This window comes from Perognathus longimembris, chromosome 18 (assembly GCF_023159225.1).
Source record: "Perognathus longimembris pacificus isolate PPM17 chromosome 18, ASM2315922v1, whole genome shotgun sequence".
NCBI classification, from domain to species: Eukaryota; Metazoa; Chordata; class Mammalia; order Rodentia; family Heteromyidae; genus Perognathus; species Perognathus longimembris.
This window is the reverse complement of record NC_063178.1, coordinates 24,623,696-24,648,745: the sequence shown is the minus strand read 5'-3', so window position 1 is coordinate 24,648,745 and position 25,050 is coordinate 24,623,696. Positions and strand designations below refer to the sequence as shown.

The window sequence follows — 25,050 nt, the reverse complement described above, 5'->3', positions numbered from 1 at the left end:
GCAACAAATGTTCAAAACCAACTGAATGGGTCTGTCATTTTAAATAATACTGTCAGCTAACAAATGAAAAAATGCTGCCAAAATCTAATGATTAATTTGCAGGAACAGTAAGACACTGAGGCAGAAGTGGCAAGTTATTCAATTTCATGTCTGCAGGGAAATGCTCTGTGGGTTGGTACCAGGGCTGGCACTCGGCCTCAAGCCTGCTCTGCGTTCCTGCTCCCAGCTGCCACTACCACTTGAACCAGACATCAGCCTGACTTTTTGCTAAGTAATTGGAGATGGAGTCTCATAAACTTTGCTACTTGGTTTGGCTTTGAATCTTGATCCTCCAGATCTCCGTCTCTTGAGAAGCTGGGATTACAGGCATGAGCCACCAGCACCTGGGTAATGTTTCTACTATGGTATGTGGTAAACACAGAGTTGAGCATAAATCTATAGTGTATGTGTCTCATTTTGAGTACAGTACAGGGAAAGATATACAAACAAGAATACAGACTTTGGAATAAAACAATTCTTGAATTAAAGTCCATTCTTCCAGTTTGCCAGCAGATCATAAAATTAACACCTAGCATAATATTGCAGGGGTTTGAATTGTCATCCTGACACTTACTACAGGACCTTGGGGGTAACGTGGTGGTGATGCCAAACATGATCCATTCACCGGGCTGCTCATACTAAGTGATGTAAAATGTTTAAATAGCACCTGCCATCTGGCATGTATGCAAAGTGAGTTACACTTCCAGTGTAAGACTGGGCAAAAAACACCTGTGTGTCAAGATTACAAATGATGATGGCTGATATTCTTAACCCTCAAACCAGCTGTATATTTTACAGACAAAATCATTTAAAGGAATTTTCACAATGACTCTATTTTACATAATTCAGGACTGATGTTCTCCTTGAGTGCTTATAAACGAAGGTTGTATTGATAAGATCCAGTGTCAACTCTGAATTACAAACAAGGCAGCAGGTTAATGACCAGAGGCAAAGGCACAGGATTTGTAGGCAGAGTATAAGTTTTCAGAAGTTACACTGAAATGATTACAGAAAGTAACTGGTAAGGTTATAGAGTAAATGTACGTGTTCCTGAGCAATGAGAGCAAGAAAAAGATCACTTTGGCTCAAATGGATATAAAAGGTGAGGAAGAGGAAAACGTTCAAAATTAATTATGTTAATAACTATCTCAGGCCGTAATCTTAGGAGACTGAGATCTGAGGACCACTGTTTACTCAAAAAGGGCAGAGTGGAGCTGTGCTCAAGTGGTAGCGCATTAGTGATGCCAAAAATGTCAAGGACGACATTTCAGCACCAAAACCAAAAACAAAAATCTACTGCAATTCCAGCTGTAAAAGTTTATGGTTTGAGCCAGAAAAATCTCAAGCATCTAAAACATTCGAAGAAGAAAACCTTGCTTATAATATGACTTTTTGCTAGTGCAGGTTTCATAGAAAGCAAATCTTATCCCAGAAAAGGCTCTAGGAGACTTGTGCTCAGTTAAATCTTTTACAGAGTAATTTTCTGTTTGTTGCCAGTAATGGAGCTTGAACTCAGGCCTTTCACTCACTTGTCTGGTGTGCTCTACCTCTTGAGCCATGCCTCCAGCCTTCAGTAATTTGTTCAGATAAATATCTTTCTATCACCTAAGCCCACACATCCTGTTTTTGAGATGAGGAAACAGGTCAGGAGTAATGCAGTTCAAAAGCCTTGCTTGGCTTTTTCTGTCCTCCCTCAGGTCTTAAATATATGAGGATTCAGCCAACTGTGGATGGAAAATAGAAAAAAACTGCATCATACCAAACATGGCTAGACTCTTGCTTGTCATTCATCTAGAGATCAGATGTAAAATAGATGACATGCAATCACAATGGCGTTTCATGTAAGAAACCTGAGTACCACAGATTTTGGTATCCGTGGAAGGATGGGGACACAAAGGGACAACTAGAAGGGCCAGGATTGGAAGCAGGAGGCTGTGTGCATTGACTGAGAAGACATGCAGAGCATGACTGGTACACATTTATCTAGTTCTGGCATGGTAATTTTTCAGTAAGTGAAAATAACGTGAAACAGGCAAACCCAAGTTCTCCTACTGTATCAGGGCTGGAGTTGTGGCTCAAGAGGCAGAGTGCCTGCCTAGCAAGCATGACGCCCGAGTTTAATCCCTAATAATGCAAAAACAGATGAGGCATCAGGTTTTTTTTGTCTTCCTAAAGAAAATATCGTGAAAGTACCCACCCATGTCGTGTAGAATACATACCTCTTCATTTAGGTTGCTACTTTCCTGGATAGTCTTGATCCAAGCTAACATATCGTCTCTGTCTTCAGCTTGAAATAGGCATTCACAGTCAGATGTGGTGAGTCGAAACACGTTTTTCCTCTTGGTGTCACTGTAGGAGATGTCTATGAGGCAGGCGTTGACACTGATGGGCTGTTCCTCCTCAGCCGGGGGCAACTGCTCCCTTTTGTCCTTGTACAAGTAAAGCGAATGGCCCCGAAGTACTACATACATCTGTTTCCATGGCCGGATACTTCCACCCACTCGCTAGAAAACATGAATTGGTTCAAGAATATACAAACATACATACTGCATCAGGTGCCTGACCTCAATATCTATAATGCATAATATATCCTATATAACATGAATATACAAAACATGCATTATAGAATACATATTATATAATACATATATAATGATATGCCATGATAATACACACATACCCACATATATGGGTAAATATATGATCTATACAGTATATTTTGGTAGGAAGGACAGAATTGTACAGTATAATTCCCCCAAGTTAGGAAATGTATTCATATTACACAGCCAGGGACAGTGAACTCTCAACTTCAGTTGGGAAGATAAAAGGAGTAAAGTAATACAAATAAAACACATGTTGCAAAAGATATTAATTTAAAATGTTCAAACTGCATGCTGAGGAGTCCCCAAACAACATATAGAAATAAAGAATGGTTGGCAAAACTGGAAATTCTTTTGGCATCATTGAAAGTCCTCTTAAATTGTTACTATATTGTATATGCTGTTACTACTGTAATCTACTCAATGACGCATACAATGATGTGATGTCTAAACCAATATTTATAACAGTAGCAAAACCATAAAGACAAATAATTCTCTAAAACAAAATTACTTGGAGAACTGTCCCTTCCTAGAGTAAAGGCCTACTCTGTGGTAGCCTACACCTAGGAAACTAATAAGCGAAGCAGTTTCTTGTTCAGTAAGTAGCTGCCATTGAACAAAGCGGATTATGACTACAAGGCATCTTAGTCAATGCCACTCCTTGAAAATTCTCATCCGCCACTCCCAACCTTCTTCCCTTTTCTTAATTTTGCAGGGTAGGCATTGAAATGTTGACTGCAATTCCCCCGTACTTCAATTGCTTTGCACAATGTAAAACAATATGGTCTACGTGTACATGAAAAAAAATCAGTGACTGGGTTTTTTTTAATGTGTCTGGAATGTAGTTCCAGACACTTTCTCCACTCTTACGGGACGGAGCACCTCACCCTTTCCCGCCTGTGCGTGGTGCTTTGTTTGGGATTAAGGAAATGTACTACCTTGCCCTTGTCAGTGATGAGTGGACGAAACTGGAGCCACCCTTCCTTGGCAGCATCTGTGAAGACTTCAGAGGAAGAATCCTTTCGGGATTCAGAGTCTTCTGATGACTTCTGGCTGTCTAGGATCTACAGAAAAGGGCAGGGAAACACAGATATCACTGTTCTCCTTATGAATAAATATTTGCACATTGAAATTGCTGGAAAAAAGTCTTTAAAAGCTATTAAGAAAAAACTCCCCATCTTCATGTTGAATGTGAATGACTGCCATTATTTTAAAAGCATTATCTGAGGGATTTTTTTTTTTTGTCCAATCCTGGAGCTTGAACCTGGGCTCTGTCCCTGAGCTTTTTTAGTAACTTACTGGAGGTAAGAATCTCCTGGACTTTTCTGCTTGGGCTGGCTTTGTTTTTTTTTGTTTTTTGGCCAGTTGTGGGCCTTGGACTCAGGGCGTGAGCACTATCCTGGCTTCTTTTTGCTCAAGGCTAGCACTCTGCCACTTGAGCCACAGCACCATTTCCGGTTTTTTTCTATATGTGGTGCTGGGGAATCGAACCCAGGGCTTCATGTATACGAGGCAAGCACTCTTGCCACTAGGCCATATTCCCAGCCCCAGCTTGGGCTGGCTTTGAAGCACAATCCGTGGATCTCAGCTTCCCTAGTAACTAGGATTACAGGCATGAGCCATCAGGTACCTGGCTGAAGGAGCTCTTAACTGATTTTTAAAAAAACAGTATGATTTTCCTGTTCTATGTCAATTCAAAAGAGAAAAAAAGGGGCTGAATATGGTGGTGGGTGCCTTCAGTCCCAGCACTCAAGTGGTGACACATAATGATCTAACGAGACCCTGTGAGAGACAGAGGAAAAGAGAAAACAAGGAACCATTTGTGATATGTCTCTTGAGAAGAAAAACAGGGAGATGACAGAACTAATAGCAAGTAGGAGCTAATATGAAGGCAAGGCTCATTGAAGAGATTATTTAGTTAACACTGGGAAGAAAAATAGGAGCAAGCCACAAAACAGAGGGAGGAAAATTTCAGGGAGAATTTGTAGCTAGCAAATGTAGATTCACTAATCTAAAAATCCACTGTCCCACATGAGACAATGTTTAGGCCAGGATTGCAAGCCATTCAGTGATGGATTGTGGAGTACTATTACTTAACCTCACAGTTCAAAGATCACTTTCTAGTGGGGAGCAGAGATTCTGAAAGCACAAGTCTGAGAAGACATTAGTGCAGGAATCCAGGTGAGGGATAACGAAGGCCTGGACTGAAGTACCATTGAAGTACCATGAGTGGAAACAGAGGGGAGTGTAAATAAAAACTCAGGGTTCTCAGCCAGGTGGTGGTGGCTAACCTGCTACCCTTGCTATTCAGAAGGCTGTGATGACAAAACTGAGGACTGAAACCAGACCAGGCAGAAAAGTTCCTGAGACTCCATGGCTCAAGTGGTAGAGTGCTAGTGGAAAAGCCCAAACAGACCAAGTTCAAAGCCATGAGTTCCAACTGTGGTACTACATACATAAAAAAATACATAAAAGTGACTTGGGGTTTTAGATATACAGTGAAATTACAAGGCTACTTCGTACAGTTGGGCTTGACTAAGAGATAAACTAGCCTGGAGTAATTGAGGCCTACTGGCCATGTAAACCTTGAATTGCTTATTCAATATCCAAATGAAGATGTCACACAGGCAGCAGCTTATACGAGCTGCCATTTAGGGAGAAGGGGCTAAGACTAGCAATACAGACTTCTGGAGGCCTCTGAATAAGCTCACTGAGGAGAGGGGGTAGATAGGGGAAGACGAACATTCGGAGGGTGAGAACAAGCTGTGAGTACCCCAAACTTTAGATAATAGGCAGCAGCAGAAGACCAGCAAAGAAGACTGAAAAAATGACCTTAGAGGTAGAAGGAAAAGTGAGAAGGATTGGCAAAATGGAAGCCAGCATACTAGTAGTTGGGGAAGAAGACAGAATTGTGTTGGCTATTACTGAGAGTTCAATTGAGTTGAAAAGCAAAGTAGCCACTACTTTTGGAATCAATATCACTGGAAACTGGCATGAGCACTGTCATTCTGATGTATGTGGACTGGGAGGTGGCACTGTAAGGCATTTTTGCAAGGAGTGTTACTATACAAGTCAAAGAAAAAAACACTGTAGGAAGTAGAAGGCGTCTGTATGATGAAGGGAATAGTAGGGCATGACTGTCTACAACAGAGAGTGGGCCACTGGAAACACAATGATTTTGCAGGAGGTAAGAGGAACTTGAAAATGTGAGCAGGGATAAAACCCAAAGAAGTGTGGGTGCTGGCCAACAGTACACTCTGTCAAGTAAAACACAGCTGAGTAAGGAAGGTACAAAGTTTGGCTATAAATGCAGGGCTGGGGATATGGCCTAGTGGAAAGAGTGCCTGCCTCGTATACATGAGGCCCTGGGTTCGATTCCCCAGTACCACATATACAGAAAACGGCCAGAAGTGGCGCTGTGGCTTAAGTGGCAGAGTGCTAGCTTTGAGAAAAAAAAGAAGCCAGGGACAGTGCTCAGGCCCTGAGTCCAAGCCCCAGGACTGTCCAAAAAAAAAAAAAAATGCAGGTGACAGTTATTGCTGAGATGGTTAATGAAATTCCTGTCTAGCCATTCCTTTTCTTATATATATATATATATAATGAAGTACGAGGGCAAGATAAAGGAGAGAAAGAACTGAGGTGCAAACAGAGGGTAGAGGGAAAACATGAACCAGTAATTTTTAAGGATGCAAAACCAAACATCTAACAAATACCGAAGGACTGCTCGGCCTTGAATTGATAAAAGAAAAATCAGCACAATGCATGTATGCACTTCATGAATGTACATAAAGTACCACATATTCGATGAACACTAACCTTGATTCCCTTCAGGCTAGATACATGCTTAAAGGATCTGTTGGGAAAGTATACAAACGTGTTAATAAGTGCAAAAGACATGTTAACGATGTAAAAAAATCAAATATTACGAGTAACCTTTCATTAATGACCTAACATTTCATCATGGTCATGTGATATGCTCACTGTTCAATGTAAGAAAAACAGCTAATTTGATCAATACTGTAGCTTCTTAGTTGATATGATAAATGAAAGCTTTCTGCTTAAAACATGAAGCTAAGCAAGGGGCTGTTTATGACTAAGCACAGGTGTAAAGTTCTGGGCAGGTGTTCTACCGTGCTGGTCCTGCTGTGCGAATGGCCACCAACAGCAGTGGCTAGAAACAGCAGTGTGCCCTGCGGGCCCAGGGTAAGTTCTGCCCTACAGCGCCCTTCCCCATATCCCAAGGCAGATGAAAAGGCATGGAGCTCCAGGAGAAGCTGGATGCTACAATCCTATTTTCAATCACACTTACTCACACGGGTGCTAACTAAAATATGTGCACATCTAGTCAATGGCTTGTGCAAGCCAACAGGAGACAGAACACTGGTGCAATCTATTACAGTACCACTATTCAATGGAAAATTAAGCAGCCGTGAAAAAGAATGTGGCACGGATATGAACTGAAGGATCTCATCTGTGTAGAGCACACACGTAAGCACAAGTGTGTACAAATGATTTTATACATAGACTTGCTCTAGAATTACACTCAAAAAATAGTAACACAGCTATGTTTAGTACTGAGCAGCTGCACAGCTAGGATAGGAATACGAACTGTGTGTACACGTATGTACTGTTTTATGTCATGTTAAGAGAACCTTAACTTCAGTATGTATATGCCAAGTTGGTACCAAATACCCACCACAAACCAATATTTACAGTAACACCCTGAGACTTACAATTTGGCATCTTCTCTATAATCATCCAGACCCTCATCGTATGATTTTGATCTTTCTGTCTTTGAGGTGGGCTGGGCATCCAGGCTTGGGGGTCCCACAGACTCTGTAATGAAAACCCAACATTCCCACTTTTCAAGTGGTTTCCCGATTCTTTTACTGGTACAAAAGACCAGTTTGTCACAGGACTGAAGGACTGAAAGGTAGGACTTGCAGACTGCTCGTGAGTGTACCTTGGTCATGCGAGCGCTGGCGTCGGATGAGAGGGGCGGAGGTGGTGAGGCTGGGAGGAACCGTGGCTATGGAGGGGACCTGAGAGGTGGAGGCCGAGATCACAGCAGAGGCGGAGATGTGTGCAATGTCGTGGTCGATGCTAGGGCTAGTTGGTTCATCTGGAAGAAAAAGGAAATGGTAAAGCAACTCACTACTAGCTGGGCGCCAGAGGCTCATGCCTCTAGCTACCCAAGAGGCTGGAATCTGAAGACTGTGGTTGAAGCCAGCCCAGGCAGGAAGGTCCACAAGACTATTACCTTCAATAAACTCAAAAAAGCCAAAGTGGTGCTTGTGGCTCAAGTGGTAGAGCACTTACCTTAAAGAAGCTCAGGGACAGAACCCAGGCCTAGAGTTCAAGCCCCAGGACGAGGGACGGAGGGAGGGAGGGAGGGAGGGAGGGAGGGAGGGAGGGAGGGAGGGAGGGAGGGAGGGAGGGAGAGAGGGAGAGAGGGAGGGAGGGAGAGAGGGAGGGAGGGAGGAAGGAAGGAAGGAAGGAAGGAAGGAAAAAAGAAAAAGAAAGAAAGAAAGAGAAAGAGAGAGAAAGGAGGAAGGAAGGAAGGAAGGAGGGGGGAGGGGGGAGGGAGGGAGGAAAAGGGGGAGGGAGGGAGAGAGAGGGAGACTAATTACTATGAATAAGCAATAATCATGACTAAAAGACCCAGAAAGATTAATATTCAAATAACATATCTGGTGTTCTCTACTTAACAACACAGATACAGATACCACTCTAGGAACACACACACACACTCTCTCTCTAAGCAATGTCTAAGAAGTTAAACATGTTGCTTTTTTCTACCACCAGTAATGGATAATAACAAAAGTTCCCAAAGTTTACGTGTGTATCCAGAAACTAAACTTATCAAAGCATAATCATATATTACCCTTAAGTTTTAAATGTGTTATGTATGGCAATCAATTCAGGAAGCTAATTAATTAAGCAAGGTAAATTGGCTAAGTCTACCTTTTGATGTATCAAGGCCTCAAATCACCCCCTCTATCTTTAAGTTTTGAAGACAGGCAACAAAGCTCAGTTTATGGCTGCCAGTCTACTGCATTCCCAGGGCCACTGCTAGCCTATTTGGCATTTTTGTGTGAATCATGAAAAGGTACCAGACAGATATGGACCCTGGACTTCCCTGTGCTCCCTTGAGCCAACAGATTCAAGGAGGAGATGAAGACCTTTTGCATTCTTGGAGAAATAAGGGATATTTGACATGGTATGAATTTTAAGCTTTTTGAAAGCCTGTTGCTACCGCCATAGAATAGCATGGAATACCGTCATAGCACATACTATTACACATACTACTTACAAAACACAGGAAAGGCGTGGTGATATCTCACAGACGAAGACAGAAGACTGACAAAAGGCAAAGCTACAGGTGGCCTGTGACCACAGTTCTGACACCTAAGCTTCGCTTCTCTGGCCCCCCCACTAGAGCTTACCAGTTTTGTCAAAAAAAAAGTCTTCCCTAAATAATTCTTTTTAATGTTATCATAAAGGTGATGTACGGAGGGGTGACAGTTTCTTAAGTCAGGTAACAAAGTACATTTCTTTTTGGACAATGTCATCCCTTAAAATCTTTTTTTAAAAAAAATCAGTGCTTTAAGTTTAAAATTATAACATGAATGCTATGCTATCCCAATTTTTTTTTTTTTTTTTTTGCCAGTCCTGGGCTTGAACTCAGGGCCTGCGCACTGTCCCTGGCTTCTTTTTTCTCAAGGCTAGCACTCTGCCACTTGAGCCACAGCACCACTTCCGGCCTTTTCTATATATGTGGTGCTGAGGAATCGAACCTAGGGCTTCATGTCTACAAGGTAAGCACTCTTGCCACTAGGCCATATTTCCAGCCCCTATCCCAATTCTTTTATAAACAAAATATTCCGTTTTTGTTATTATAAGTAAATTATCATTTTGTTGGTAGGTTGTTTAATGTTTACATTAACTAGTTAATATTAACTAGTGCAATTCTTTTGTTAATACTCTGAATATCCACACAATTATTTTATTGGAGATTTGATCAAACATATGAAACATACTTGTGATTTTAAATCTAGAAAATAAAGCTTATGTAAAATAATTTTGTCTCAACTTTATACTCATTAAAGATCTTATTCTTTAAAGTATGGAATATTCTCACATGGATAGTTGTTGGAAATAGTTTTAAGATTTTTTTCATTCGCTTATGTTAGTTACTACAAGTGGAAAGATGTCATTGTTTCCACATGTGTTTATACAATGTTTCCAAACAATATCACACCTACCATTAAATTTATAAGATGTGTTAAAAAATCAGTGGTTTAATTCCTAGTATATGAGAGGAAGTAAATTAATAGAAGGCCAGAACTATAAAGCTGGAGCTACTAAAGTCAAAGTGTTTCTTAACAAGATCCTTTAAAAACTAGAATGATGAAATAAATTACATTGATTTTGACTGAATCTGAAGAATCTTCTTTTAATGATTAGTATTTCAATAGAGAACCAATGTTTGCAAAGTTATAAAATTTCTATTTTATGGCTCAAATCAATGAAGCTTATTTTCTGGTCTTAAGATTTATGTTAAAAGCAGCTCTTCATATTCTAGAAGAACATATTCTGAAAACTCCTCCCTGGGCCGCTCTAGCTATGTGCTCATTCACTGTTGTGAGGGTAGGATCCAAGGAACCTTTTGCCAAAAGCACAGAGAGGCTTTAAAAATTCAGTGAAGAAAAAAAAATAATTTTACTAAAGTTTATAGAGTATAGCACTAGGCTTTACATTACCCAAAATTTGACAAAGTTTCTTCAAATGACACGTATAAAAGTAGGTTAGTTTTATGGAATTGGCCTAGTTGTTTCTAAATTGATTTACAAATATTCATATGAACAGTGAAAAAATTATCTGGCTTATGTAGTATTAATGATCTAAGGAGATCTTTGTAGCAAAACCATTTACCAGAATGGCTCATATGAAATAATTGCACAAATGAATATATAGAAAATACATAACACGGTAATTTAAAAAGTGTTTCTGCAAGAGACTATTTCTTAAAGCTAAGCAACTGTCCTGGAACAAGTGGTTAGTCTTGCAGGGGAATGATTTCATGCTTTGCAAAGTAATTTAAAACACCAATTTATTTTTTTTTTTTTATTTTTTTATTTTTTTTGGCCAGTCCTGGGCCTTGGACTCAGGGCCTGAGCACCATCCCTGGCTTCTTCCCGCTCAAGGCTAGCACTCTGCCACTTGAGCCACAGCGCTGCTTCTGGCCGTTTTCTGTATATGTGGTGCTGGGGAATCGAACCTAGGGCCTCGTGTATCCGAGGCAGGCACTCTTGCCACTAGGCTATATCCCCAGCCCCAAAACACCAATTTATTAAAAACTTAAAAAAAAACACCATGAAGCAAAATTTAAAAGGCATCAAACATTAGGTAAAATTTCAAAGGTAGGGTTTTTTTTCCCACAAGCCTAGATTTACTAGTTGTATTCACTCAACCTCTCTTGAATTTGTGCATGCACCTGTGTGTATGTGTGTGGGCATTGAATTCAAGGCCTTACACATGCTAGTAGGCAACATTTTGCCATTGAACTACCTCTCCCCAAGCTCATTCAATCTCTTTTTGACTTACTCATAGGAAAATAATTTCTAATTGAAACATAATTGTACATATTTACGGGGTACATATGATGTTTCAATACATGTACACACTGTACAATGATCAAATTAGAGTGGTTAGCCTACCTCCTCATATTCAAAAGCTTTACCCATTTTGAACTATAAATTACTTTTAAATATAATTACTGTGCATCAGAGTATTAGGAGTTAGCCTTCCAATCTACTTGTAACTTTGTGCCCACTGACCAGTCTCTTCTTGCTTCCCTATTCTCTGCTCCCATTCTCCAGCTGCCCATAACCATGATTTTACTCTCTGCTTCTGCATAAACCTTTTAGATTTCCCCTATGAAACAGACCAGGCGGCATTTGTCTCACCCTAGGTAGAATAGCTATCATCAAGAAGACAAGCGTAGCATGCTGGCAAGGTTGGGGGAAAAGGGGACTTACACACCGTTGGTGGGAATGTAAATGAGTCCAGCTCTTATGGATAACAGTATGGAGGCTATTCAAAGAACTAAAAATAGAATTACCATATGATTCAGCAATCCCACTAGTGGTATATATCCAATGGATATGAAATTACCACGTCAGAGAGCCATCTGCACTCCTGTGTTTCCCGAAGTACTCTTCACAGTAGCTAAGATTTAAAATCAATCCAAATGCCAGTCATGATGAGAGGATAAAGCAAGCTTGAAAAAACACACACAATGCAATACTGTTCAGCCAGCCACACAAAATAATGCAATCCTGTCACTTGTGATAACATGGATGGTCCTGGATGACAAGGCATTCTGTTTGGCAAAACAAGGAGACACAGGGAAACAAATGTCCTATGGAGGAAAGTTCGGAAACACACTGGTGTAAAATCATCTGCATGACAAGTAGTACTTCCAAAAGGGAGAGGAAGATGATTCATCTCTTCTAGAGAATGGGACTTACTGGAGGGGGCATACAAGATGAGAGTATTGTTGCTTACTCATGTCAGTACTGTTTGTGCCTTACTAGTATATTAGAGAAACTGAAGGAGGAGGCTATTGAAATACATGTGATTACATTACTTCATATTTATAAATTACTTATAAATCTAATTTTTTATTCCCTTGGAAAATATGAAAATGTTTCTATTGTGTTAGAAATAGTTGGAATAAAAAAATGTTAACCTCAATAGTTATACTTGAATATCACCAATGTATAGACAATGCAAGAACAAGAATAATGTAGAATTTCTTGTTTTCCAAGGTATCTTATTGAGGACAAACAACAATTTTCATTCTCATAGACAAATATATCCAAAACCATGGGCTCTCATATTTTCCACTAATTTCTAGATTTTTAAATAATCAAGTATCCAGTCACATGAAACCCAATCACCTTTATCTTGGGCATTAAATCACACAAAACACTTACTTATGAACTATAAGGGCTAGAAAGTTGCAAGCTTTTTGCAAATAGCATAATCTTTCATGTTAAGCTAAACCACACAAAGAAAGAATGTGACTTAAGAAACAAGGCTTTAGTTTACTTCTTTTCACTAAAAATCCCATAGCATTTTATAACAGAGGAAAGACACTGAAAACTTGTTATATATTAAAATTCCATGTCAATACTGTTTCTTCACTTGCTTAAAAAAAAAGCCTAAATTCTCAATTTTTGACATTAGTATTTCCCCTTTTCATGCTATAGCTTCAGTCTGGATCTAGCCATACATGACACCAACCAACCAGGTCTACCAAAGAAAGAAATTGTGAGCTAAAATGGCATTTTAGCATGAGCTATTATTATTTCTTCTAATGGACTCAAGGCCTTGTGTTCGTAAGGCAGGCAGTCTACCACTTGAGCCAAACCTCCAGCCCTGGCATGCGCTGATTTGAAATAATTGTTGTATTTGTTTGAGGACAACTGGGAGCACTATCAAAATGAGAAGCACCTAGAGCAAGATGGATGGTCATCCTTACCAATACTACTTGCCGTTCCGAAACGGCAACTTACCAATAGTACTTGCCATTTCAAAACGGCAACAGCATGCATATGTATGCATATACATATATGTGTATCTGTATACATTTACATAAGTATATATGTGTGTATGTATATATGCATATATGTATATAAAAATGTGGGAACTGAATCACTGGTTCTACATCCCAACTCCATGAGATAGAACATTTACTGCAAATGGCCTGAAAACAATAACCTTTGCTTCATATACTAATTTAACATCTTTAAGATTTTTCCTTGTCCTTAAAGGAGAAGGAAAATAAATGCCAGTAACAGATTCATCTTACAAAAGGAATTCAAATGTGACAAAGACCTTTTCTTTCTATTTGCCTTCAGAGTTGAAATGAAAGGTGAATAGGGTCTTGCTGTGTTACCTCCAACTGCTGGGCTTCAGAGACGCTCCTGACTGAGCTTCCCAAGTAGTGTGTTTATACCTATACATATATACGCATACTGTTGCTGTTTTGGAACTGCATGTACTATTTTATATTACTAACCCTTCCAACTTTCTTCCAACATTATGACTCAAGTCATCATCCTGTCACCTGGAGACAGAGTGAGCTCACAAGTCAGCTCCTTGCAGAGGGTTATTTCCTTCGTTGCCTATGTACAATTAGCCCTTTTGTATTTTTTTAACTTGAAGGAATCGGGGTTTACTTTTAAGACTTATTGTCTTACTTATTAGTGTTAATAACATTCATCATTTAAAAGCAAAATGTTCATTTAAAAACCTTTCTGTCTTTGTGGCACAAGAGAAATATTAGAATCTACATGTTTAAAGCAGGCAAGCAATTTCTTTTTCTGGAAGTCATGTAATTAGCTCTGTATTACATAGAACTAAAATTAATTGGCTGTACTTTCTAGGATTTTGGGCCTAAAGCCAGGGAACTTAATAATTCTTTAATGTTCTCAAATAGCAAAGGTTATTATTAAAATAGCAGATTATGAGTTTCTGAATGTGACATTATAAAGATAGGCCTTTCTTTTTAAAAATTTTGTCTATTTTACTTATGTGGTACTAAGGAATTGAACCCAGGGCGTTATGTATGCTAGGCAAGCACTCTACCCTAAGCCACATTCCCAGCCCACCTTCTTTCTTTTAATTAAAAAATTATGTAAAAAGGGCAGTCTCTAGACCAAGGTTTCCTAATGTATGTTTTGTGGTACACTAATCCCATGAGATAACATAAAGCAAAGAATTCGCTGCCAATATTTCTGAGAAAATTCTAGACAATTCCTAACATAGTAAAATTGTGATTCTGAAAAGCCTTATGGTATTGTGTTCATATACTGCTTTGCTGAATGGCAACTCCTTTGAACAACTACTTTTAAAACAAGACAAAATAACGAAAACCTGTTTTAGCTAGCATTTTTCACCCTACTTGGTCATCACTGACCTTTTTCTTAATACTACTTAACATGGAATGGGGAAACTTTGAAGATAGCCTCTATTTTAATACTAGTATATGTCCTACTATCTCAAAAACATACTGTTAACAAGTTTGGAAGTAACAAGTAACAAACACTGGACTTTTCTGAATGAATAAAAATATGAAATTCAAACTCCTACCTAATGAAACGCTCCAAGTCGCTTATGGATGGGGTTTTTATAGAGTAATTACAAAGTCTTTAGACTTTAATAAGACCACTATTTTGTATTTTAGCCAAACTCTTCTCTTTGATAACCTAATTCATTGCTCTATTCTTTTTTTTTTTTTTTTTTTTTTGCCAGTCCTGGGGCTTGGACTCAGGGCCTGAGCACTGTCCCTGGCTTCCTTTTGCTCAAGGCTAGTACTCTGCCACTTGAACCACAGTGCCACTTCTGGCCGTTTTCTGTATATGTGGTGCTGGGGAATTGAACCCAGGGCCTCATGTATATGAGGCAAGCACTCTTGCCACTAGGCCATATCCCCAGCTCCCATTGCTCTATTCTTGCACTTCACAGTATTAAGGGAAAATAGTAAAAGACAACAAATATGCAACACAGTTTTTGTTATTCCAACATCATAGGATTATGTTGTAATGCGACACTACTGTCTTGGGAAGATCTTGGGAAGAATTAGTAGAGAATAACCATCAGTCCATTGTTGCTTTCTATAAGATATCTGCTGGAGCTCCTGTGCTAAACTCCATCTACTGTAAGATTCTACTATTCACTGAGCCTGGCCTTAACGAGGTTGATTGGAATAAGAGTTCTCCACCATGTTTACATCTTGAATATATCATCCTTATGAACACAACTTTTTTTTCAAATCTGATAAGTGTCACCTGACACTCTGAAGTCTCACTCTTCTGTAGTTTGTATTTTAGTTCCCCAGAGAAATAATGTAATGCAATAAAAAGTACAAAGTAGCTTGTGTGGAGGTGTGTGTGAGCACTTATTCTGGACAGGAAAGCCTGCTTGAAGGAAGGAATAATCTGCGATCTCAACAGAGATGGAGCAGGGCTTGTGCGTCCCGGGGTTCAGAAAGAGCAGCACTGGGACCCCAAGCAGGGCCTGCTGGGCATAGGAAGAATGAGAGGCAGACAGAGGCACAGGGCAGATCCTAATGGGAGAGGGGAGGGAGGAGGGGCGGTGCAGTGGGGTTGGAACTGGGGGCCTCGTGGACCGCGGCAGAATCTCGGTCTGATTCTATTCTGGGTGAGATGGAAAGCAAGCTGAGGGGTCTGATTAGAAGACGGGTATGACATGACTAGCACTTTGAAAGCAGGGATGACTAGTCCTTTGAAAGCCTCACATTCGGTAGATACAACTGCGATGGGAGAGAAAGATGAAGTCAGTCAACAGGGTGTTACAGGTTGGGGCATACACTTGTAATTTAACTTTCCCAAATCTACTCTGTGCTTTTCTTCCCTAAGATGAAATAATTTTGCAAGGAAGTCATTTCATCTTCATTCTACCCAAAACTAAACTTCAGTAGGCACAGAACACTAGCCAGGCATGGCTGCACACCTCTGGAATCCAAGCACTTGGGGAAATGGAGACAAGAGGGTTTCCCGCTCAAGGCCAGTCTGGGCTATGCATCAAAACCTTGTCTTGGAAAAAAAAAAATGAAAGGCACTGTTTTAAATGGAAAGTTGGTTATGAATTACCATGGCCGCTCTATTTGGTTTTTGAATAAGGTGAATCAACTGGGTAGGATTTGTCTGCTGGTTCTCTTTAGCCCTAGACAGTGGGAGACAGTTTCATCAAAATTAAAACACACACACAAAAAATGGGTAGGGCTGGGGATATGGCCTAGTGGCAAGAGCGCTTGCCTCTTATACATGAAGCCCTGGGTTCAATTCCCCAGCACCACATGAATAGAAAATGGCCAGAGGTGGTGCTGTGGCTCCAGTGGCAGAGTGCTAGCCTTGAGCAAAAAGAAGCCTGGGACAGTGCTCAGGCCCTGAGTCCAAGCCCCAGGACTGGCCAAAGGAAAAAAAAATGGGTAGTAGCTATACCAAATTTCTCTTTTAAAAAGGATATTAGAAACCAAAAATAATTTTGAGGGAGATAAAAGCTAATGGGTCTGGTTAAAGTTCAGTGCATACAATCAAGAACAAATATTTAAAAACCATAACATAAGATATCTGAGCTTGCAGAACAAGAAATCCTACTTTTCTGAAAAGATTTCTTTTCTTTTCTATCGGCTGTGGGGCCTGAACTCAGGGCCCTGGACACTGTCCGTAAGCTCTTTTGCTCAAGGCTAGCTAGCACTCTATCACTTTGAGCCAAAGCGCCACTTCTGGTTTTCTGGTGGTTAATTGGAGGTAAGAGTCTCACGGGGACTTTTCTGACCAGGCTGGCCTTGGACTACAATCCTCAGAGCTCAGCCTCCTGAGTAGCTAGAATTACACGGGTCAGTCACCAGCACCCAGCTTTCTGAAAAGATTTCTTCCAGTTCACATATTAGTCAAGGACTCTACATGAGCTCACCTATAAACGGGATGGAAGCCAAGGAATCCCCAGGAGGACTGGTACTCGAGGCCTTCCTCTCCTCCATTCTTTTTATATGGACCTCTCTGCGAGCATCATTCGGCAACCAGCAGGTGGTGTCTGACCCAGTCTCCTGGTCATTTACTGCCAAGATGTAAGACTGATGTCTTAAAGGCTGTGGTGTTTGGCGACCAGAGGGAGGTTTTTCTCTTAGGATGACAGGTTCTTTATTCTCTAAAGCATTTGAGGGCTGACTGTCAGCCTCTTGTAAATTTACATCTTCATTCCTTTCACTGACAGATAATTCTAAATCTGAAGTACCCGAGTGCTCCTTCCTCTGAGGCCCAGGCTTGGCAGAAGCTCCAGACACACAGAGGGGTTTCCCCGTCTCCACTTGGTGATTGGGGGTGCTTTCAGTTCTGAGCCATGTCTGCTGACCCAACACACTGTTCTGATGTAAGTGGTTTACTGGTCTTTGGTCTTTGAGAGAAACCAGTGAGTTCTGGCTGAATGACAGTTTTGAGACATGCGTAGAAGGCGCTTTCAGAGAATTACTTCGGACTTTCATAAGAGGTGATCTGTCTTGTGAAATACCCCGAGGCAGTGACATTCCACTGGTAGTCTGAAAATTTCTGTTGGCTTGCAGTGGTTTTAGATCTGGTGGAATCTTTCTAAACTGAGACACAGAGGCTACTCTACCACTCATTCTCCTATTGTCAGAATTAACGGCGCTTGGAGCCACTGTCAAATTTGAACCTCGGAAAGATTTATGAATTTCTTGCTGCCTGGGTCTTTCATAAATACCCCGTCTATCATCCTGTTCAGTAAACCCACTCCAATTGTAAGTCTGTTTCCGCTCCCCATTGGAGTCAGGTGTTTGACCTTCTGAATTGACATTTTCTAAGGCTTCACCCTGCCCCTCAATGTAATCCCAGGAACGAGTTCTGTGGTTACTAAAACTAACAGATGAGGATGTCAGAGCACCTTGAGATGCACTTCTTGGACAATACTTCATTAGCACAGAGTCCTCCAGTCTTTCCTGGGACACACTGCGCTGCCGGATCTGAACAGATTGGGGCACTCGATCGTGAGAGGTGCTTCGACGTCGTACCTGCAAGGTAGTGCGGGCGGGGACCACCTGGTTATAGTCGGCCGTGCTCTGAGATGCTGCTCTTAAGCTATCCAGTCTTTCCTGAATTGTCCGACAACCTATGTGCAATCGTCTGTTATCAATATACTCTTTGTAAGTCTTATAGTTTTTCCAGTCTATGTGCTGATGGGAATTTGGGGAGTAATGATTGACAGATACAGAAGGAGACTCCACTGCTTGAGTCCTACTGCCCGAGAGTCCTTCCGAATGTCCAGATTTAAGTAACATCCCGGAAGGTTCCAATGTTCTGGAGCCTGAAGTCTGATGAATCAGATGGGCAGTGGGAATCGATGATGGTGATGTGGTCCTTGATGCCGTTTTTAAAGAGGTCTGCTCACTTACGCCATACCTCACTTCTTCAGTTCTATGGGAAGGACCTGTATGGTTGTTTCTATTGGATAACAAGTCTACAACCTTCTCAGAAGGCACAATGACAGTCCTTACACTTTCGTTGCAAACACACACTGCCGTGTTTGATTTTGCAACATCTGTTGGTGATGGAGGCACTTGTATTTCCATTCTATAGGCCCTGCCAGGTTGTGTCAGGACTGGTGTACTGGTTTGCTGTTTGTTCACAGATGAGTCTGGAGGAGATATTTCAACTGGTTGTGCCATGGCTGACGGGGCAGATGGCAGCCAGGGGTAGCAAACTGGTGGAGGCTCAGGTATGTTACGGGCATTGCCACTGTAGGCTTCATTGCCTTTTAGGTAGGCATCTTGAGAATACGCCTGTATGGAAATGAGAGAAAAGAGTCACTTGAAGTTCATTAAATGAACAATATTTTCTGTGTTTGTAGTATAACATTTTATTTTTACTAAGTCCTAGGTTGTTCCTGAAAGACACTACAGCATGCATTCAAACATAAAAGAATACTTCACAAAGGAAATTTAAAAATAAAAAACTAGTGTTATAGAAATGAAATAAATTGTAGAATTTGTAACAAATATAGATTTTAATCATTTACTTTCTCAAAAGATGTAAGACATATCAATATTCCCCCAACTATGTCTAACTAGACATAGCCATGTTGCTTCTAAAATTCTCCTCACTCAAGCTTCTCAATTTTCCAGGAGTCAACAGGTTAAATGGCAGCCTATTAAATCCCTGCAAAAGAAGACTCTTTTGCCAGAGAAGGTAAAAGCATTAAAAATCTGAATCAAATTAAATTTCAAGTACTAAGACTGTCATAAACAATTTATTGAATGTCTTGTCAATTAACCATTATAGAATCTCCAATAATTCATTTTTCACGAATCAAGCTCTTACCAGCCATGTGAAATGTTTTAATATTTAAAATAAAAGAACATGCATTAGTTAAGCATATATACATTAAAGGCACAAACAGATGAAAAGGGTAATTTGTCTTTCAGAATGCAAGTTACACTTTTTTCTTTTAAGCTAATGCAACAATAATGCACAAATTTATTTGGTCTCTTATTAGAAGATGAGGTTTCTCTATTATTAGCAGGCAGACATGCAGCTCAATTTCTGTCAACTGTTTATAGAATTAGCTAGCAGTATTCCTTGAAATTTAAGAACAACTGTAATGAATTACAGAGACCGCACAGAACAGAGCTCATGGATGCAACGCAAGACTACGTTTAGCATCTCAGTCAGGTGTGGAAATATATCGGTCCCTAATCAAAACAAGCTTAACTCAATACTCTCATCACATCCTGCCTTTGCACAGACAGCTTAGCTTGCAAAGCCCGAGTGCAGCCACAAACATAAGAGCAAAGCACTAGGGAAACGGAAAGGAGGACAAGATACTTTTTTAAAAATGCAGATGCAGATAAACATTATGCTTTGACACCCGTCATTTATTTCCAGGAGACAAAAGAAAACCAAATGTAAAGGTTAAGACACAAGGTAAACCATACATCACAAACACTCTCTGCAAATTAGTAAGATTAAGACTATGGAGGGATTTCTTTAAGCAAACTTACAATTTTAATAGATCGGCTTGTTAAAAATCTCTACAACATGACTTAAAAAGCAAGGAAATGGCTACTAAGCGTTTCTTACCAGTGCTGTGACATCCTTTGTAAACTGTAGCTAGCAGAAAATAGGAAAACACAGTAGAAGCTGCTTACTGATACAAAGACAGAATCATGTTGTCATATTGATGCTAGAAACAGCCAGCTAAAAATACATGTACACTGATTTCTCTGGAAGGTACCAAGAGAGGTAAAGGGCAGTGAAGCATTAAGAATAACTTCAGTATCCTAAACAGCTTTTCCCCCCTGCTTTTATCTTGTTCTTACTTTATTTGCTTATGACTCTTGAAAGCAAAATTACATGTGGTGACACGCATGCCCAATAGATGATTTTTTTTTGCAGTTCACCGCTGTCTGTCACAAGCAACACTGACGGCTCTCATTTCCCCTGAGCCGCTTCCATCTCTGCTTGCACATGACGACACGGGTGCTCTGTTGTGCATTTAAAATAGTACAACCTCCTCCCTCCCCAGGAAATCAGCGCACAATCACAAGCTGTCAGCCGACTGCCGCCGATTTTACTCTATGATTTGCTGCTGGGGGTGGAGGGGGACTATTTTGTTACATCGATTTCACTCACTCACAAGTTCTGATCTTTTAACACCATCTTGCTTTATTAGTTTAATGAAATGACTACTGTATGCACATAAAAATATCACTTCTTAGACTCCTAGAACCTGGGCTAGAATACAGTGAGAAATTACACAAGCATATCCTAATATTTTACAGTATGAACAATATATATAAACAGTCCATCAGAACATGTATTTCGCATGTTGGCTATGTGCACGAACCTAACAAGCCTGGCTTTTCCGTGCTCATTAGAGCCGCAAGGCTGCTCCTCTGTGACAGGAACCTGTCTGCACTGCCTGTGCAGTATTTCCTGCAGGGGGCTGGGAGAGCTTGTTATGCACCAACTGGAAAGGAGGGCAGGTCCCTACAGCCAGCAAAACAGGGAAAGCCGGCCAGCTTCTGGACTTCAGAAAACCTCTGTTATGTTTTTGAATACTGGGAAACCTGAAGATAAAAACAAGCATTTGCCATGAAGCCTATTTTTTCCTCCACATTTTTACATGTTTGGGAAATGCTATTCTAGAATGAATAATGTAAGGCTAACTTCTGTATTCAACTTTGGGGAAGACTATTATCTCGCAACATTGGAAGTATACGGCTGGAACTATTAAATGAGTAAATTTGTTTTGTACCAGATTATCTCTAAGAATTCCTACATAGCAATTCTGAATCGTGCGGGTGGACACAGGTCCCCACTTCTGAGTCAGGTTTTGACTAGGGGTTTTAAAATTCATATATGTGAGACTGTCTACAGTCTCACTTGAAACACAATTGAGACAATGAAAAATGAATTCACCAGGTGCTGGTAGCTCACACCTGCAATCCTCGCTACTGAGGCTGAGATAGAAGATCATGGTTGAAGCCAATCTGGGCAGAAAATTCTATAGGATTCTTATCTCCAATTAATCACAGAAAAAGCTGAAAGTGGAGCTGTGGCTCAAGTGGTAGAGTACTAGCCTTGAGCAAAAGAAGCTCAGAGATAGCTCCTAGACCCCAAGTTCAACATTCAAGAGCATTACTGAGTTCCTTACACGTTTCAGCTCATAAACACTGAACAAGACTACCTTTATTTCTATCCATTTACTTTCTTATTTAAAGGTTGTTCATTCTTATAAAATATGGAACTGATACTATGTCAAACTACCTGCCAGAGGAAAATACACCCCTAAAGTCAGAAACGTGAACGGAGGTTTTAAGAAATATATAGTTCAAGACACATTCTGGGAGGTAAGTTAGGAATGGATAGTAAGCACTTTAAGGAATGCTTTTCCTCCTGTTACTTAATGGTGTTTCCTAGGAAACCAGTGGTGCATTAAACTCCTACACCTCCTTCAAGGACCTGACTTCACAGGGGCGTGGCTAGAATGGGTCAGAATACACAGCTCTCCAAGATGAACACCAAGTAGATACATGATTTTATATTCTGAGAATGGAACTGCAAGCTCTGTAACTCACTCCTGGTTGTGATTGTGTTGGTTTTCTCTACTACGCTTGCTTACCAGGTAGGTACCAAGTCGTCCACTGTATTGTAATGGTTTGACATGCCAGTGTTTTGACTTTCTACTGGGGAATCTTTGGTAAGTGGGCACGTGGGCACCAATGAAATGGCACAAAATACCTCTTAAATTGAGTATATTCTTATATAAACAGGTCAAAACCTTCCAGTAATAGTTAAGTTTATCTGAAATGGCTATAAACTAGAAATTTTTTTAAACCAATGTCATTAAGAATTGCATAGTTAGCTATTAATCATTTCTATCTTGGTATTAATGAATATTTCACAATCTATGCAGGTGGTTCCTGATGGATACAGAAAATAAGTTTTTCCCAAAATAGAAAATGGCAAAAAGAAATTTAGCAATTGTTTTATTGTTCTCATTTTGCTCTTTTTATATCACCCTCCCTTCCTCCCTCCTCCCTCCCTCCCTTCGTTTCTTTCATTTTTTTGCCAGTCCTGAGGGCTTGGACTCAGGGCCTGAGCACTGTCCCTGGCTTCTTTTTGCTCAAGGCTAGCACTCTACCTCTTGAGCCACAGCACCACTTCCAGCTTTTTCTGTTTATGTGGTGCTGAGGAATTGAACCCAGGACTTTGTGTATGACTAGGCCATATTCCCAGCCTTACTCCACATTATTTCTTGAACTTCCTTTATCCTTTTAAAGTTTCATACCTTACAATAGTTTAAAAGCTTCTATCTTATATTTACAAGAATCCTACTCTGCCTATTGTGTCTAAAAACCTCAAAACAAAAACAAGAGAGGTAAAATAAAGAAAAACAGATCACAGAATTTTCTACTTTGTAAAGGGCATATCAAACAAAATTGAATATTAGTAGTCTGGGTCTTGAGGATAGGTACCATGTCTAACAGTAAGTAATATGAATTAATCTTTCAGTTCAGTGTTAGGAGTTAAGTCAAAGTCACTTGGCATACTTATGATACTATTTGTGGTCAAACAAGCAAACTAACAATTCATAAGAAAATGCCCCACAGAACAAAGAAGCGAGTTCCCATTTAACAGGCTAACTTGATAATTTAATGCCATTCCTCATACAAAAAGCAAAACTATCTTCCCATTTGTACAGTGGGACACATACTAACCTTGCTGGTGGGGATGTGAGAGAAGGCGATGGAGACACAGGGGAAGACTTGTACTTTGACATACTTGTCTATATTATTTGAAAAATGTCAACAAACGCGAACTACTTTTACAATCCATTCAAGTCATTTTTTAGAAAAGAATAAAGCAACTGCCACTGAATTGCAAAACATGAAAAAAAATCCCTAGAATTCCTACGCTTGCTTCCTTAATTTGGCAGGACCATTTTAATTCAGTTAAATTAAATACACTTGACAAATATGTACTTCATTTTAAATTCACTTCTCTAAGTACAAGGCCCTGAAGAGCTCAAACCCCAGTAACACCAACGTAAGTTGTTAATTAATAAAGCAATCCTAACAAATCTACAGAAAAATGTACATTAAGTTACAGTATTCAATTTATATCACATATCAGGAGTAGCAAACAGAACACGACATGTGGAGTTAGAGCAAAAACAGTGAGAGACTCAGAGTAAGCCACTGATATTCATCTGCCCTCAATGGCAGGTTGGCATGGGGGTTGAGAGCTGGGGCTTTGGTCTTAGATCTGTCTCAGTTCAAGTTCGAGTGCCAACAACTCTTCTCTACTGTACTAGACAAGCTGTTTACCATTGCTATGGTTGCACAGGGCAGGCACAAAACACGCTACCCAAATAAAAGACATACTCAAGGATCCAGTTATTGCAACTCATTAACTGAAAATTTAACTTTGAGCCATGGAATCATAGGCTTGACAAAATAGCTTTTATCACACATTGAGGAGATAAAAAACCGAAAGCAAGCGTTCCTATCACTCATTCAAGGAAGGCTTTCCTCTCAGGCAGTATTGCTGTCTGCCTCAGTGCCTTCCCCAGTTCTCTTAGTGCTAGGCCTTTCAGAGGTGACAGGTTATGAATAGGGTTAGTGTTCTTAGGAGAGAGTCCCCTCACCAAATGCCCTAGGGAAGACACAGTGAGCGGGCAGCATCCCTGAGAAAACATGCCTGGAGTAGTTTCCAAATCTGTCTGAGCCTGGAGCTCTCTTCCTAGCCTTCAGAAAGAAGTACTTGTTGTTCATAAGCTTTCCAGCCTCAGGCATTTAGTTACAGCAGCCTGAAGGCAGCGAGCATCATGGCTTAAGTGAGCCGTGAGCGATGGCTACTTCACATCTAGACAATACTCAACAGATAATAAACCTTTTTGCATTTCTTTGAAAATGAAACAAGAAATGCTTTTTATTTTGAAAGTTACTTAACACCATGGACCTAAGACACCACAGTGTAAAATATTATAAAATACGGTCCAATGACTAGAATACAATAAAAGTAAATATGTTGGTTAAAAAGAATGAGGCTAGGATGGGAATATGGCCTAGTGGTAGAGTGCTCACCTCATATACATGAAGCCCTGGGTTCGATTCCTCAGTACCACATATACAGAAAAAGCCGGAAGTGGGGCTGTGGCTCAAGTGGTAGAGTGCTAGCCTTGAGCAAAAAGAAGCCAGGGACAGTGCTCAGGCCCTGAGTTCAAGCCCCAGGACTGGCAAAAAAAAAAAAGAGGCTAGCCAGGCACTGAAGGCTCATATCTGTAATCCTAGCTGTTC

General features: G+C 40.3%; 1 protein-coding gene across 2 annotated transcripts in view; it reads right to left on the bottom strand.

Moving 5' to 3' along the window:
• Arhgap21 (Rho GTPase activating protein 21) overlaps positions 1-25,050 on the bottom strand; it is a 117,565-nt gene that overhangs the window by 12,895 nt on the left and 79,620 nt on the right. For both annotated transcript variants that reach the window (XM_048367932.1, XM_048367933.1), the window contains exons 8-13: positions 17,151-19,029; positions 7,603-7,761; positions 7,373-7,475; positions 6,456-6,492; positions 3,578-3,703; positions 2,259-2,543 (exon numbers count right to left, since the gene is read on the bottom strand). In XM_048367932.1, coding sequence (XP_048223889.1) covers positions 2,259-2,543; positions 3,578-3,703; positions 6,456-6,492; positions 7,373-7,475; positions 7,603-7,761; positions 17,151-19,029 — 2,589 coding nt within the window. The remainder of the gene's footprint in view (positions 1-2,258; positions 2,544-3,577; positions 3,704-6,455; positions 6,493-7,372; positions 7,476-7,602; positions 7,762-17,150; positions 19,030-25,050) is intronic.